Source organism: Nothobranchius furzeri, chromosome 3 (assembly GCF_043380555.1).
Source record: "Nothobranchius furzeri strain GRZ-AD chromosome 3, NfurGRZ-RIMD1, whole genome shotgun sequence".
NCBI lineage: Eukaryota > Metazoa > Chordata > Actinopteri > Cyprinodontiformes > Nothobranchiidae > Nothobranchius > Nothobranchius furzeri.
In genome coordinates, this window is record NC_091743.1 from 78,871,504 (window position 1) to 78,887,090 (window position 15,587).

General features: G+C 42.3%; 1 protein-coding gene across 1 annotated transcript; it reads left to right on the top strand.

Moving 5' to 3' along the window:
* Positions 1-2,022: 2,022 nt before the first annotated feature.
* On the top strand, positions 2,023-13,302 carry LOC107395042 (uncharacterized). The gene is made up of 5 exons (XM_015974306.3): positions 2,023-2,804; positions 5,891-6,052; positions 6,128-6,306; positions 6,425-6,665; positions 12,735-13,302. The coding sequence occupies exons 1-5, from the start codon at positions 2,250-2,252 to the stop codon at positions 13,155-13,157; spliced, it is 1,560 nt and encodes a 519-aa protein (XP_015829792.3). The 5' UTR covers positions 2,023-2,249; the 3' UTR covers positions 13,158-13,302.
* Positions 13,303-15,587: the final 2,285 nt, after the last annotated feature.

The following is a 15,587-nucleotide window of genomic DNA, read 5'->3' on the forward strand; positions in this document are numbered from 1 at the left end:
AAAAAATTTTTTCTTGAGTTTTACCCACAAAAAGAGAATGTGATCATACGATAATTCAGTATAGTACTGTATGTCAGACAGGTCGGCTGGATTCGGGAGTTGAGCTTGTACGGAGCGTGGTTTCACAGACGTGGAAGTGATAGCGTCGGTGAAACGCCGGTTGATTTAGGAAACCCCCGAGCGTTCGAGCGTCAACGAAGTGACACGGAAATGCCGGGCTTTCCAGAAGTAAGTAAGATAACTTACTATGAGCTGATAGTTCCTTGGATTGATCGGTAGGGTGGAAACTCTGATCATGAATCTGAAGAAACGATGACTGAGTGGTGTGCTGGAAAGGCGACTTCCGTTTATAGCCGCGGTTTGTGACGTAGGTGCGACGTGGAGGGAATCCCCGCGAGGGGCATGCTGGGAGTCCCTACTTCGCGGATTTTCACCTATCGCGGCCAGGTCTGGAACGCATCTACCGCGATAAACGAGGGATTACTGTAGTCAATAATTTGGCACTTCAGTGCATCATAGTTAAAATTTAAATATTCTGCCTAAAACTGACAGTGTTGTGCCATCGTCAGGTAAAAACTCTGCACTGTATTCGAATTTAAATCTGCCACCGCTATTGGCTAAGAGGTATGCTATGATGTAAACTGGTACATTATGATGTCACAATGCTGTCGTAAGCCTGTGTGTGTGTATATTTGTTAGCAGCTCTGCCCTCTCAGTCTGCCAGGCAACAGCATTTGTTGCATTTTTCAAACATGAAGTGGGAGTGGAGTTAGACTCTGGTAGGGGGTGACTTGCTCTTTAACTTAGCCGTACTTGTTATTGTGAAGCAGGTGTAAGGACCTTGTCGTCAAAACATGGTGAACACAGTCCAGTAGATAAACATAACATCCACTCAGTGAGTAAGATTAATCAAGTATTTCATTTCATTATACTATTTTACCACAAATAATAATAAGCAAATGTTTATTTAATGATTAAATAGATTAAAAGTCATAGACGAAGTTATTGATGATTTATTATAATAACTCTTGCGTTTAGCAACTGATCCGAGCTGGGTCTTCTTTCTTCTGGTGCTGAGACCTTGAGGAAGTAAGTTAACGTTATGATTTAGACTTGTGGAGTCTGAATCCCAGCTGGTGTGAAGGCAGACTTGTTTAAAAGGAACACGAACACAAGCAATGTTGTGTCTCCTTGATGACCAGATGTTGAGTAGATGGTGGAAGGTCAGGCTGTACCTAAACTGACCATTGCTGGATGCTACAATGCTGTTCCTACGCATGGTCAGAGCTGTTCTTACACAATGCATAAAAGCGTTCCCACACATGAAATATGCACAGATCTGCCTTTTTCATGTTTTGTTCCACAGATGTGGAATTACCTACCAAGCACTACCAGAACAGGGTCCTTCTTGTTGATTTTCAAGAAACTGCTGAAGACCCAGCTCTTCAGAGAGCATCTTCTAAACTAGGACCCTCCCTGCACCTGTCCCCATTCTACTGCACACTCCTTGTTCACTTCCCTCTATGATTGATTATGCTGCCTCACTGCTACCTAGGATTGACTGAATAGTGTTTGTCGTTAGCCTCAAGGGCAACAGATGGCTTGATTATCACCTGTAAGTCGCTTTTGACAAAAGCTTCTGCTAGACATAAACACAGCACCGGCGGGGTAGAAACAATGCTAGTGTGTAAGTGGGTTTGTGGACTCGGTGGTCTCCTGTAAAACGCAGCTGAAAACTCATGTGTTCCGGCTTTGGTGGGACCTCCCCTCATCATCTTCTTCCTCACTAGCTTCTCTTCATGTTGCTGTTTCTGTTAGTTTTGTCCTCTTCTGGAACCCGTGATTACCTATTTTACATTTAATCATTTTAAAAATCAAAATTGGTTTAAAAATAGCTCAATTTTAATTGTTTATGTTTATTTTTGTCATTAGGCGCGTTTCTTTTTCCTCCTCCAACCACACGATGGCGCTACCAGAAAAGTACGAGGCGCAAAAAACGGAACATGTTTTGTTTATTTAAGCTTACATCCGGTTATTTACTGGTCTCCGAAGTTCTGTCTCGATTCCGCTAATGGTTCTGCTACAAACACGGCTTTATGTTAGTTTCCTAGTGTTGGACCAGCCAACAAAGTTCTGTTCACAGTTCCGTTCTGGTTCGCCAGCCGGGACGTCCGGGAAAGCACGGGCGCTGCGTGATCTGTTCGCTACCGAACCGAACTCTGGACAGCTAGCTGGTTCGTTCAAACATCATGGCCAGTGAGAACACCGGAACCGAGGAGGAAACTGGATCTGCTGCTGAATCAAACGAGCACGACTACGCCCACACTGCAGACGGTACTCTACCCGAACCAGAGCCGCTCTCTTCCGGTCCTTCACCCGAAACCGAGCAACAGAGCGCACCAGTTCAGATCTTCGCGCCTCTGTCGCAGGACCATCCAGAACCGGCGGTGGGTGCAGAAGTGGACTGCCCCAGTGGAAACGAAGTGGCACCTCATACCGGAGATCTTGGTGCAGACGCGCTATCCCCGTCCGGTCCGCGCCGAGGTCCGCGGCGGCCCAAACGGCCAGAGGACCAGAACTGTTCCTGCTGCAAGGTGGTGTTCCAGCGACAGGGACGCTCCTTCAACCGGAGGGCGGTGTACACCTTTACCACCCCGGAGACCGTTCGGTGGGTCTTCCCGGACTCTGTGGTGACCGACAGGTCGTTCCTATGTGAAACCTGCGCCCAAATCATCAGAACCAGAGGAAAGCGCAAACAAAGCGGAAAGCGCTGCATGTGGCTGAAACCCCCAAACATCAAAAAGGTTAGTGGGTCTGGTCGCCACCTGACACCTGGGTCACCAGGTCCTTAGAGTCTGGACACACCTTTGTCTTTAGAACCAGACCTGTAACGTTCACAAAACGGACCAGAGAGTCTGGACTAGACTGGATCAGAGACCAAGATGGAGCAGCTGGTGGCACTGGGGTCTCATAGCCAGAAGGTTGCATGCTTCTGGTGAAGAGCATGTTCTCCTCATGCATGTGTGGAGTTAGCGTGTTCTCCTCATGCATGTGTGGAGTTAGCATGTTCTCCTCATGCATGTGTGGAGTTAGCATGTTCTCATGCATGTATGGAGTTAGCATGTGCTCCTCATGCATGTGTGGAGTTAGCGTATTCTGAATGTGTGGAGTTAGCATGTTCTCCTCATGCATGTTTGGAGTTAACGTGTTCTGAATGTGTGGAGTTAGCATGTTCTTCTCATGCATGTGTGGGGTTAGCGTGTTCTCCTCATGCATGTGTGGAGTTAACATGTTCTCCTCAAGCATGTGTGGAGTTAGCGTGTTCTCCTCATGCATGTGTGGAGTTAGCATGTGCTCCTCATGAATGTGTGGAGTTAGCGTGTGCTCCTCATGAATGAGTGGAGTTAGTGTGTTCTGAATGTGTGGAGTTAGCATGTTCTCCTCATGAATGTGTGGAGTTAGCATGTGCTCCTCATGAATGGGTGGAGTTAGCATGTGCTCCTCATGAATGAGTGGAGTTAGTGTGTTCTGAATGTGTGGATTTAGCATGTTCTCCTCATGCATGTGTGGAATTAGCGTGTTCTCCTCATGCATGTGTGGAGTTGGCGTGTTTTCTTCATGCATGTGTGGAGTTAGTGTGTTCTCCTCATGCATGGGTGGAGTTAGTGTGTTCTCCTCATGCATGGGTGGAGTTAGCGTGTTCTCTACGTGAATGTGTGGAGTTAGCGTGTTCTCCTCATGCATGGGTGTTGTTAGCGTGTTCTCATGTGTAGGTTTTCTTCTGGGGTCTCTAGTTTTCTCCCACAGATCATAAAAGATGAATGTTGGGATAACTGGAGACTCTTGTCCCTATATGTGTGGCCTGTTGTTTCTCTGTGTGTTCTCTTGATGGACAAGAGACCTGTGCCGGTGTCTCCCGTCCCTCAACCTTAATGAACATATTGTTTTTCTTGTATCATGCAATGTTCATAGGTACATGATCAAATGACTTGTTGGTGCATTATCTTGAGTTTTAAAGCTATCAGCAAATCTGCAGAACAAGCTAACTTAAAACATTTATTTTTCATTTCTCTTATCTTTCTAACATTTACAAATATTTTGTGATGATAGAAAATGTAATGAGGTGGTTCTTTCATTTGTTTGAAAACCTTAGCCAATAACAAGTCTCCGACCAAAAGCAACTATTAGACCATCCAGTTGTCTGTTTCACAAATTCGCTACACTTTTATTTTATTTATTATTTTCTTTTTATGTCTTTTATCATTATTATATTTTTTACCACACATATTTTGCACACAAATGGTTTTGCAGGGATTAAGTAGAGTTGTAGTAAAGATTCTTTGTGAAGAGGTTCAAACGAAGGTAACTGGACTTCTTTGATTTCATGAAGATGGTCTCGCTTATCATCCGAGGAGTTTTGTCAATTCTGATTGGAATATGGGAGAGTCATAGCCTGGCAAGCCAGACTAAATAAATGTATTATTTAGTCTGGCCATGCTCCATTGACGGCTCTCGGTTGTGGGGCGGGTTCTACCGTTGTCTTTCAAATGATCTCCGCATTCCACTGGACAATGAGTGACATACTCTTGTTTCACTCTGTTGCATCATCCCACCCACCAGGCATATAGAGTGCCCTGATTGTCCCACAAAGCGGATAAAGCTCTGTGATTTGTTCACTAAGCAGATAGAGCACTATGATTGGCCCACCATTATGGACCAATCACAGCTCTTTATGTGTTTGAAACCCCTCTAGAGAGCTGTGATTGGCTAGCCAGAGTCCTGGTAGGAGCTGCGGAGGTCCCAATGGAGCATGCCTAGACCTAACTTTGCAAAGCAAGAATTTGGTCTAGTTCACTAGGCTAGGAGAGTCAAGGTTGTAAGCTGTAGCTGTTTGTTATTTTCTTAACGAGCAGAAACTATTTATGGATACCCCTCCTCTCTACCCCCTGAGTATTTGAGTTGCTGCATTAGCTTATTATGATAGAGTTACCAACAGGGACAGATAGTAAGTGTTGTCCTGACTAGAGAATGCATGAGATAAGGATGCATCATGAATTTAGTTTAACAGGATAGATTTTTTTTCTTTGGACAAGAAATAATTGCTGGTAATATATTGTGGATGATAGGATGTGAGCCGCCTCTAGATATAATTTTAATAATTTTACTTCAATTCTAAATATATAATTAAATGAAAGTGCCTGTGGGACATTTGAGACACGTATCTCTAGCTCTCAATTATAGATTGATAGACAGAATGGAATTTTAAGGTATTTTTTAAGATTCTGAAATCTTTTATCCTATTTTCTGTGAAGGGGTATGATTTTAAATCTATTTATTTTAATGGTAAATAACTTTTAAAACGTCTGAATTGTCAAAATAGAAAAAAATCGTGATAAAATCTTGATCGTGATTTTGCGAAAAGAAAATTGTGATATGATTTTTTTTTCCCATATCGCCCACCCCTAGCCTGTCTGGATATTCATGTCTATGTCAAATCTAGCCAACCCCCTGTACATACTTTTACATCCAAAAAAGGAGCGCCAGAGATTTTTTCCCCCACAGAAAACGACTCATAAGGCGTTCGTTTATACTAGACCACTGAATATTCATGGAAGTGAGTTGACGGCAACCTCCAGCTGGGTTAGACTCCCGTTGGTGGACAGAGAAGAAGAGGAAAGGCAAGATTGTGGAACAGAAGATTTCTGAATGTTTCTTTACTTTGAAGATGGAAACAAAAGAATGTAACAGACCAAACACAAACAAAAGTGGTGGACAACTAAAGGAAGTCTGGAGGTGTGATTGGCTGTCTGAGGTTCTGTGCTCATGCAGCAGTTTGAAGTGTTTTGTATGAAATTTTTATCTTTAAGTATTAAAAGTTTTCTTTTTCCAGGTCAAAGACAAGCAGATTTTGGGACGAAGGATGGGAAAGAAGAGTAAAGCAGCACTGCTGGTTAGCAAGTCAAGCTACAAAGCTGCCTTTCAAACACTCTGGTCATCCAAAGGTGCCCGGAAACCCATGATGGCGTTCTGGAGCAAACAGCTGAAAAACGAGGTGGGGATGTGGTTTCTGTGGTCCTGTGTGTCTTCTAAACCAGCTGTTGGTTCATCCCTTCTTTTCGTTATCCAGATGAAGACATTGTCACGGCAACCAGACAGTCCCTTCCACCAGAAGGTGTCGGGCAGGAAGCCGCTGTCTTCCTTCCCCTGGCGACGATGTCTGAACTGGGCCCAAGAAAAGGCTCCGCTTGTCATTGCCTGTCTTCGCTCCATGTTTCCAGACATCAACGCCCTCTACAAAAGTAGCAAGTGAGTTAGCCTAACACCTTCCTGCACCATCTGGATATGTATAATTACCCTCATGTGTTGTCCAGACTGTTTTTGTGGGCTGGGGTCTGAATCTGATGAGCATCTGTGTGTCTGTCAGCCAGCTGACGGAGGAGCAGGCCATCACCCTGTTGGAGCGTCGGACTGTGGTGGCACTCTCCATTCCACTCTTCACTAGAAACATCTGGAGAAACAATTTTCTGCAGGCTGCTCTGGGGGCGGAGCTACGGCTGCAGGGCTGTTCTGGCTCTGCCCTCGACACCCTCAACACCATGGGGTTGTGCCAGAACAAAGACACTGTCAGGTTGCTCCTCCACAAGCTGCAAAATGGCAAAGATGTGGTGAGTGTGGTACAAAGTAAGAACCAGATTATTACAGAGTGATAGCAGAGGAGGTTGGTGCCAGTTGGATAAACGTCATGGTTCTGGCATTTAAACTCAAACAACATGGAACCAGCACCATCATACATTGGTGATCTTCTCAGTCCCTACACCGCCAGCGGGTCCCTGAGGTCCAGTGACCAAAGCCTACTGGTTGTGCAGCACCAAAGGTGACAGATCATCTGCTGCTGTGACCCCCAGACTCTGGAACTCTCTTCCCCTGAGATCAGTGGACTCAGTGGTCTCCCTTAACCCTCTCAGGTTCAAAATAAGTTTTGATAAAAGGACAAGCCCTAATAAGCAGTGACGTAAGTGAAGCAGGCAGGTCGCGCTAGAAAATCTAATTTAAAAAGACGTCATGAATGTTTTTCCCTTTTATTTTTATATCTAAAATATAAAGTAAAAATTCACAATTTAATTTCCATTCATTTTCATTCATATTTAGTCTACACCCGTGCGTTAAGTGTACCGGCACCAGAATGCATTACCTGCACTTCTAATATTTACCTCTCAACATAGGACTTTCATAAGGGTACATGCACACCGGTAGTTTTTACGGTTATTCATGGGGCAAAATCTCCGACATCTTAGAAAAAAAAAGAACACCTTCCAGTAAAACCAAAGCATCCAGCCCACCTCTCCAAATGCGTAAAATGTGCGTATCAGCCGCTAGGTGCACCGCACGCACCATCAGCCCGGACAAGAGCAGAGAACATAGAGAAAGAATAGAGGATCATTATGTCTGGATGTGGATGGAGATTACATTTTACAGCAGCCTGATCATCATTTAAATACATGCTATCAGCATTATTTTAATTGGTGTGTGAGTGTTTGTGTGTTTTTGTGCGTGTGTTTTCCACTTCAAACACTGGTCTAACCAACCAGACCAGTGTGTCCAGTAACATATTAATGTTACAATTTAACTATTTTACTTCATGTAGGCTAGGAACGTTTCACCTGCCGTGGTCCGACCGCATCTGCTCCACATAAACTTTGTGCGTGATCAAATGTCTCTACAGGTGCTCTCTGAGCTGAAGAGGCTATTCTGCCTCAGACAGACTGGATGCGTCATGCATCTCCATATTGGAGATGGGAACAAGCGTTTTCAGCCAAAGTTTCATAATCGGAGAACATTTTTCCAAGTGACACATCACTCTGAGAGACCGGGTTTCCAGACCGCTTCAGTGGGAGGAAATCTATTCTGAATTTAACAGGCAGTCAATGTAAGCAAGCTAAGACAGGAGAGATATGATCTCTATTTTTAATTCTCATCAGAACTCTAGCTGCAGCATTTTGAACAAGCTGAAGACATTTAACTACATTCTGTGGACTTCCTGAGAGTAATGGATTACAGTAATCCAGTCTTGATGTAATAAATGCATGAACTAGTTTTTCAGCATCACTCCTGGAAAGTATGCTTCTAATCTTAGCAAAATTCCGAAGGTGGAAAAAGAAAATCCTACAAACCCGTTTAACATGGGATTTGAATGACATGTCCTGGTCAAAGTTAACACCAAGGTTCCTTATTTTGTTCTTGGAGATTAATTTAATGCCGTCCAGGTCAGGTGATTGACTAAACAGATTCCTTTTCCGAATTTCAGGTCCAAAGATGAGAACTTCAGTCTTGTCTTGCAGAGAGTTTTGAGTCATCCAATTTTTACGTCTTCAAGACAAGCCTGTAATCTAACTAACCGATTAGGTTCATCAGGGTTAATGGATAAATATAGCTGAGTATCGTCAGCATAACAGTGGAAGTTTATCCCATGCTGTCTAATGATTTTACCAATTGAAAGCATATATATAGTAAAAAGAATTGGTCCAAACACTGAAGCCTGTGGTACTCCACAAGTAACCCTGGAGTATGAAGAAGATTTGTCATGTACATTTACAAAATGAAATCTATCAGACAGGTAGGATTTAAACCAGCCTAGCGCTGTTCCTTTGATCCCTACAACATGTTCAAGTCTTTCTACAAGAACATTGTGATCAACTGTGTCAAAGGCAGCACTGAGATCTAACAAGACTTGAACAGACACAAGATTCTTATCTGAGGCCATGAGAATATCATTTGTAACTTTCATTAATGCAGTTTCAGTGCTGTGATACTCTCTAAAACCAGACTGAAATTCCTCAAACAGAGCATTAGTGTTTAAATGCTCACATACTTGGATGGCCACTATTTTCTCCAGGACTTTGGATAAAAATGGAAGGTTAGATATTGGTCTATAATTCATTGGGTCATCTGGATCCAGAGAAGGCTTCTTAAGTTTTGATTACAGCAACCTTAAAATCTTGTGGTACATATCCATTTACTAAGGATAGATTGATTATATCTAGAATGGGGGCAGTAACCAAAGGAAATGCATCTTTAAATAATTTGGGATTGGATCTAAAATACAAGTTGAAGGTTTAGATGAAGCTAATATTTTTGATAACTCTGAAAGCTCAACTGGATCAAAACGGTTCAAGCACAGATGAGGTTCTACAGTTACCTCTGATGCTGCCTCACTTACTGAGGAAGAAGAAATCGCATTAGGGAGGATGCTAATGATTTTGTTTCTAATAGAATTAATTTTACTTGTAAAAAATCCCATGAAGTCATTGCTGCTGAGGGCTAAGGGAATAGATGGCTCAGAGCTATGATTCTGTGTAAGTTTGGCAACTGTACTGAAAAGAAATTTTGGATTATTCTTATTCTCTTCAATTAGCGCTGAAAAATAAGCAGTTCAAGCTAGTCGAATCTTATTTTTTATAAAGCACAAGACTATTTTTCCAGGATAAGTAGGACTCCTGGTGTGTAGAGCGCCATGTTCTCTCCAATTTGTTTTAAAGTTCGTAAATGAGAATTAAACCAGGTAGCCAACTTCCTGTCCCTAATTACCTTCTTTTTTAAAGGGGCAACATCATCTAATGCCATACATGAAGAAGCAACATTATGAACTAAAGCATCAATTTGTGAGGGGCTAGAAATGAAAATATTGCCCTCTGCTACGTTCCTCTGAGATGCTGAAGACAGTAAAGATGGAACAGTTGATTTACAGTTTTTTTCGATTGCTAAAACATGTTTTTCAAAACTGTACGTTTCTTTCAAAACTGCACACACAAAACCCCAAACAAAACACACAAATTCCTAAACCGTGGCTTCCCTATGCAACAAAACCCTGCCATCACATATTGTAACATGTTCCCAAAATGGAACACGTGTTTTCATTTGGCAAACACAGCCACATTTTCACATGACACACATATACCATTCATTGCTTAAACACAAGTAGCCTTTGGGTGAACACTACCAAGCATGGAAAGAACACTGAAGAGCAAAACTGAAAACACAATTGTCTAAATGGAACACAATGAATTGCACACTGAATGTATGACAGTGCCCACTTTTCTCTGAGACAAACAGACATCACACAAATTTTGAGACAATTTTTTTTATTTTTACAGTTAACCCCCCACCCCCTCTCCCATTCAAGCATAATCATGGGGCATCATGCCTCTGGTCTCTGTCTGGCCAGAGGGCCTCATCAACATCACAGGCAATGTCCTCCTGGTCCAAACAGCGCTGGAAGTACCGCCTCGAGTGCCTCATGAAGCCCTGACAGGCCTCAAAGGTCACACCTCTACAAGCCTCCTCCATGGCTTGAAGTGAGACCTGGCTCTGTGGATTCCTTTCATACACCTTCCACCTCCAGGCTGAGAAAAACTCCTCAGTGGGATTGAGGAAGGGGGAATAAGGTGGAAGGTATAAAATGAAAAACCGTGGGTGGTCCTGAAACCACTCATAGCCTTGTGGAAACTCACTATTATGCTGCAGTCCCTGATTGCAAATTGCTCGCCAGACTCGAAAGTTTAGAGATTTGAATATTTGTGTGTTGTTGATTGAAGCTTTGAGAATTTCTGTGAGAAGTGTGTGTAAACCTGAAAATTGTGTGCTGTGTTTTGACAGCAAGGTAATGTGAAATTGACATCAGAGTGTGAAGGAGGAAAGTCAGAGTTCTAATATGATAAGGAAATCTTAAGTAGTGATAAATTGAGTCAAGCGATTAGGAACAGAAGTAGAGGTTGTGAAAATTGTGCCTCATTTTTGCTTTTTGAGTTTTAGCAATCGAAAGAAACTGTAAAAGATGCAACAGCGTTGTCCGATAGACAGACTATAGTGAAATTTACTTTCATGTCTCGAGAACTCGGTTATAAAAAACTACTCCTCCTCCTCGCCCTGTACTTCGAGCAATATGATTGAAATAATTAGGAGTCGACTCGTTTAAACTAACACAGTCCTCTTGCTGCAGCCAGGGTTCTGTGAGAGAGCAAAGAAATCTGATTATCACAAATCAAGTCATTACCTAGCAAAGTCTTAGAAAAAACAGACCTTAATGTTCAATAACCCACATTTAATTTTTCTAGTTTTGTGCTCAGTTGATTTAGTTCTAATATTTATGAGATTTCCATAATTTGCTTTATAAAGCTTGATATTTAATCTCTGTGATTTTTGCCGTGGGCAGGACACCGTCTCTATGGGGTAGTGGGTGGGTAACAGTACTGAAGCTGCAGAGGGGGGTGTTAACCTATGACTCTGCTCCCTGGTCTGGACCCTGGGTTGTCATGGAGGATTTATAAAACTGGCCATGTTCCTAGAAAGAAGAGCTGCCCCATCCAAAGAGGGATTGTTACAAGCCAATTTACCGGGCTAGCTCCACTCTTCTAGATTTTATTAATATCTCAGGGTTTGGCTTGTAATCGGTGTAGTGGACGTGACATGCCAGTTTACCAGACTTCAGACTTCCTGGTCACGTGTTCCTCTTCTTCTTGTTTCTTCTCCCAGTCTTCATCTGTTCACTTGTTTCTTCTTCTCAGTGCCTCCTGCAGGCTTTCCTCTTCTCTGCATGCTGTTGACATTAGCCCGACGTTGCCCCTCCTTGCTTGTCAGGGGGAGCAATTTTATCGATTCTAAAAGTCTATGTCTTGTTTGGATAAACCATTAGCTGGTGCACCTGGACTTTCTCCAGAATGAGCCTCCTTACCTCCTTGCCTCCTCCACTTCTCTGGAGGTCAAAAAGGTTACCACTGAACCGTGAGACCGAAACAGCTCGGTGAAGGCAACTAGCAATTTACGACTTCAGGGGTGATAAGAGACAAGGCTGAAGGGACACACACACACACACACAGAGATACACTTTGGAAAGCCTAGAATTGATTTCACATAATGAGACATAATCCAGAGTTAATTCCATCCATTAAAAAGTCTGATTATGTTCCATACAACAGGGATGGATGCCGTCTCTTCGCATCAGACCAGGTTTTCCCCAAAAAGTTTTCCAATTATCAGTAGCCCACATTGTTTTTAGGTGCTCATGGGTTGAAGAGGCAGTGTTTTTAATGCCAACACATTTAGTGATGGAACAAGTATGACTTTAAAACCTCAAAAATCCCAGATGACAAACATTTCCAAACATTAGCAAAACTAACTCCAGAAACAGAACATGCACACAACTGTACAATAGAATGGAACATTTTGTCCGTTGCTCTTCAGTTTTTCAATGGATGGATGTGACAGGAACCCTTTCCTCTGTCCTGACTGCATTTACCACTTCTGCTACTTTCTCCCAGGCTGTTTTCTGCCCATTACTAGTTACCCCTGAGCTGAGAGAAATTCAGCCTCAATAACCAGAGCCTCAATCTCGTCTCTGAAAGGCTTTATTTTGGGAGAGAGATATCCAGGGATTTCCCTCATGAGCTTTAGAGGATGTGGTGTTTCTATATAGAAATGGCTGAACAGACTTGAGCACTTGGGTACACACAGGTGGGATTTATTTATCAACAGCTGACCGGAGGAACAAGTGGCCACTGTCTTTTTCATAAATCAGGATTTTGTCCTTTCCTACGAACATTCTAAATTTCATAAGTAGGATGGTTTCTATGAACGTTTGATAAGTGAGGAAGTGAGGGCCCTAGTAAGTCTCAAACATCTGATTATTCAGGATGCTTCATTTGACGTTTACCTTCATTTTGTGTTTTCATCCAAAACAGGATGGAGACCAGGGTCTGGTGATGAAACGTGAGCAGATGAAAGAGCAAATGGGAGAAGTGATGACAGATGAAGAAGAGCAGGAGGAAGAGGAAACAGAAGAGGAAGAGGATGAAGACGAAGATGTGGAGGAAATCGTGATGACCATGAAGGAGGACGAGCCGGTGGAACAGGAGGAAGTGCAGGACGTCCTTGAGGATGAAGATGATCCACATGTTACAGAACAAGAACAGAAGAGGAGAAAGAAAAAAGCAAAGAAGCAGAGAAAGGAAGAGAAGAGGAAGGAGAGAGGGAAACGAAAGGTGAGGGAGGAGCAGGATGATGAAGATGCATCAGAGCAGAAGAAGAAAAAGGTAGTGGTGGTGAGGCTCGGCCTGCTGAAGGGAACTTCAGAAGTAGGACGATCTGACCTATCAGCCCCTTAAGACTGCAGGCTCCTGCCCTGATCTCTAAAAACGCTGCCTCCCTTAACGGGGGAGCTGCACAGAGGTCTCGCCCTCTTCCAGTGGTCATGACTGGGACAAAAGTGAAAAAAAAAATTTTTGACAATAAAAAGATGATTGATCACATGACTTGTGTGGAGTATACTGTTTAACTTCTGAAGAAGTGAGTTCTTTGTGATGAAATGAGACTGCAGGTTTTTGAACCAATACTGCAATTAAACCAGACCTAAAACATCCTGTTGGGTTTTGTTTTGGAGTTCGAATAAAAGATCCTGGAGGCATATGTAATCTGATCCAGCACAACCCACTATCCTGGTATTATCCTGTTTAATTTAAATGAAATCCTATTCAATTCCAAAACAGACCAGGGGCTATTTCTCTTAAGCAAGCTCAGAACATCAAGGCTATTTTGTGTAGCATACCCAAAGGTCAAGTATTTACATAAAAAATGACCAGAAATTAACTTTTAATTTCCAGACACAAACTGCATCACACATCACATCTGCCTGTCCTCCAAACAAGAAAAGCAAGGATCTACGACCAGGCAACCAATTAAGTTAGCCATAATAAGTGCTGGAAGACAAGGTCTCATGCAGAAGACAAGACTTTCTGCACTTTCACTCTGAATAAAGTTCATCTTCCTCAAATCATAAATGACATTACAACTTTATAGGTTGATATAATCAAATGTGTTGAATGCATGGACGTAATTTTCAGTTTAAAAGTGGGGGGGTTATCTTTACAGTATATTCTAATGGGAAACAGGCTTCAACACAAACGGTTGTTTTCCGCTTGGTCCTAGAGCTCAACCAGTGTCAATTTAATATAGCGTAATATTGTTTTTGGATGGTAAAAAGTGCAGGGGTCAAAACTTGACTTTGGAAAAAGTGGGGGGGAAACAATACAGGAAACAATTCCTGGTCTAGCCAGCCTTGGACGTTCACACGATGAAGCCAATCGGGTGAACGCATTTTGAGACCATCCTCTCTTTTGACCCCAAGGTCAAAACCTCTCTGCAATGCTTGCAAGTGATTTCAGACACGTCTCTTTTAAGAGCAGCTTAACACCTCAGACAGACATTCTAACCTGCATACCCTGGTTGCACCTCCTGGCTGGCTCGCCATAAAATATTTAGCGTTAAGGATTGACTACGTACGTATTAAATGTATGTATGTATGTATTAAAGATGTGACATTCCATATATATATGAAATATCAATCTGGTCTTTGAAGGTTATCTGTACAACCATCATTTCATTCATACTTCACTCTACGTCATGTACAATCATTTGTACATTTAGTTTAGAAAATAGAATTAAATAAATTTTTATAACTATATACTTGACTCTGAATTAATGTGTGTAAAGTGTGTGTTCCCGGAGCCGTCAAAGAAACTAAAGTCTTCTGATTAAACATTCAAAGACCAATCAGACTGATATTCTGGAAAGTATTTCCTTTTACATATGTATATGTTAGCAGTTGTAAATGGCCTGTATTTGAAATAGTGCCTTCTAGAGTCCTGGCTTGTTTGCGTCTAAGGTGTGGAGTGGCTCTTACAAGAGCTGTTGTATCTATAATCACTCGCAGTGTTGCAGAGGTTTTGACCTGAGGTCAAAAGATGGGATGGTTCCAAAATGCTTGTTTCCAAATTGGCCGGTTCGAGTCAGCTGGAAACTGAACTAATTCCGGAAACAATTCTGTTTTATCAACACGTTGCTTATAAAGTTGGCAAATCAGAATTTGACTTGTATGAGGGCTTTATCAAAACATAACTCAGAGGTCCCGCCTTCCTTCACAAAAACCCCTCCGGGTCTCCGCCATACTTCTCTGCTCCTCCTTGTCCCACAGTATGTTTTATTGAAAAGACAGGACGAAGAAGGCGGGGCCTTCTTGAGTTAGAGTTATAGACACAAACAACGCACACACACACCACATTCCAAAACTACCCCATCAGGTGGAAAGCTGTTTAACATAGGGAGTGAAAACAAGGTCACATTTCCTTCATACAAACCCAGGTGCATTCATTCGACAGTTTCCCATGGGAGTGTTACTGATAAATCAGACCAAGCTGGTCTGAGGCAAGGTCAAGTCCTTCCTGTGGAGACTGATACTTAGCAACAGGATGAAACTTGCGTTTAAACATTTTTAATGAAGCACCAGACGTTTTAGCAGTCAAGGAACTAACATCAATTTTTACTTAACAAGTACCTTATTTTAATGTGTATGAGTGTAGATATTAACTTGTTAAATCAAACACATACTGATCTGGTGTAGATAAGATCTGAAGTGGATCATTGCAGGAACAATATTCATTATAAAGCACAGATCACTCAAACATTGGATTTAAACATCATGTTCATATAACACATATTTTTTCAACTTACAAGCTGTAAAGTCACGTAGGAACTTCGAG

Excerpts from the sequence above, each read along its gene's own strand:
- LOC107395042 (XM_015974306.3), top strand. The coding sequence starts at position 2,250 with ATGGCCAGTGAGAACACCGGAACCGAGGAGGAAACTGGATCTGCTGCT. Across the intron at positions 2,805-5,890 it reads AACCCCCAAACATCAAAAAG|GTCAAAGACAAGCAGATTTT; the intron begins GTTAGTGGGTCT and ends TTCTTTTTCCAG. Across the intron at positions 6,307-6,424 it reads GCCCTCTACAAAAGTAGCAA|CCAGCTGACGGAGGAGCAGG; the intron begins GTGAGTTAGCCT and ends TGTGTCTGTCAG.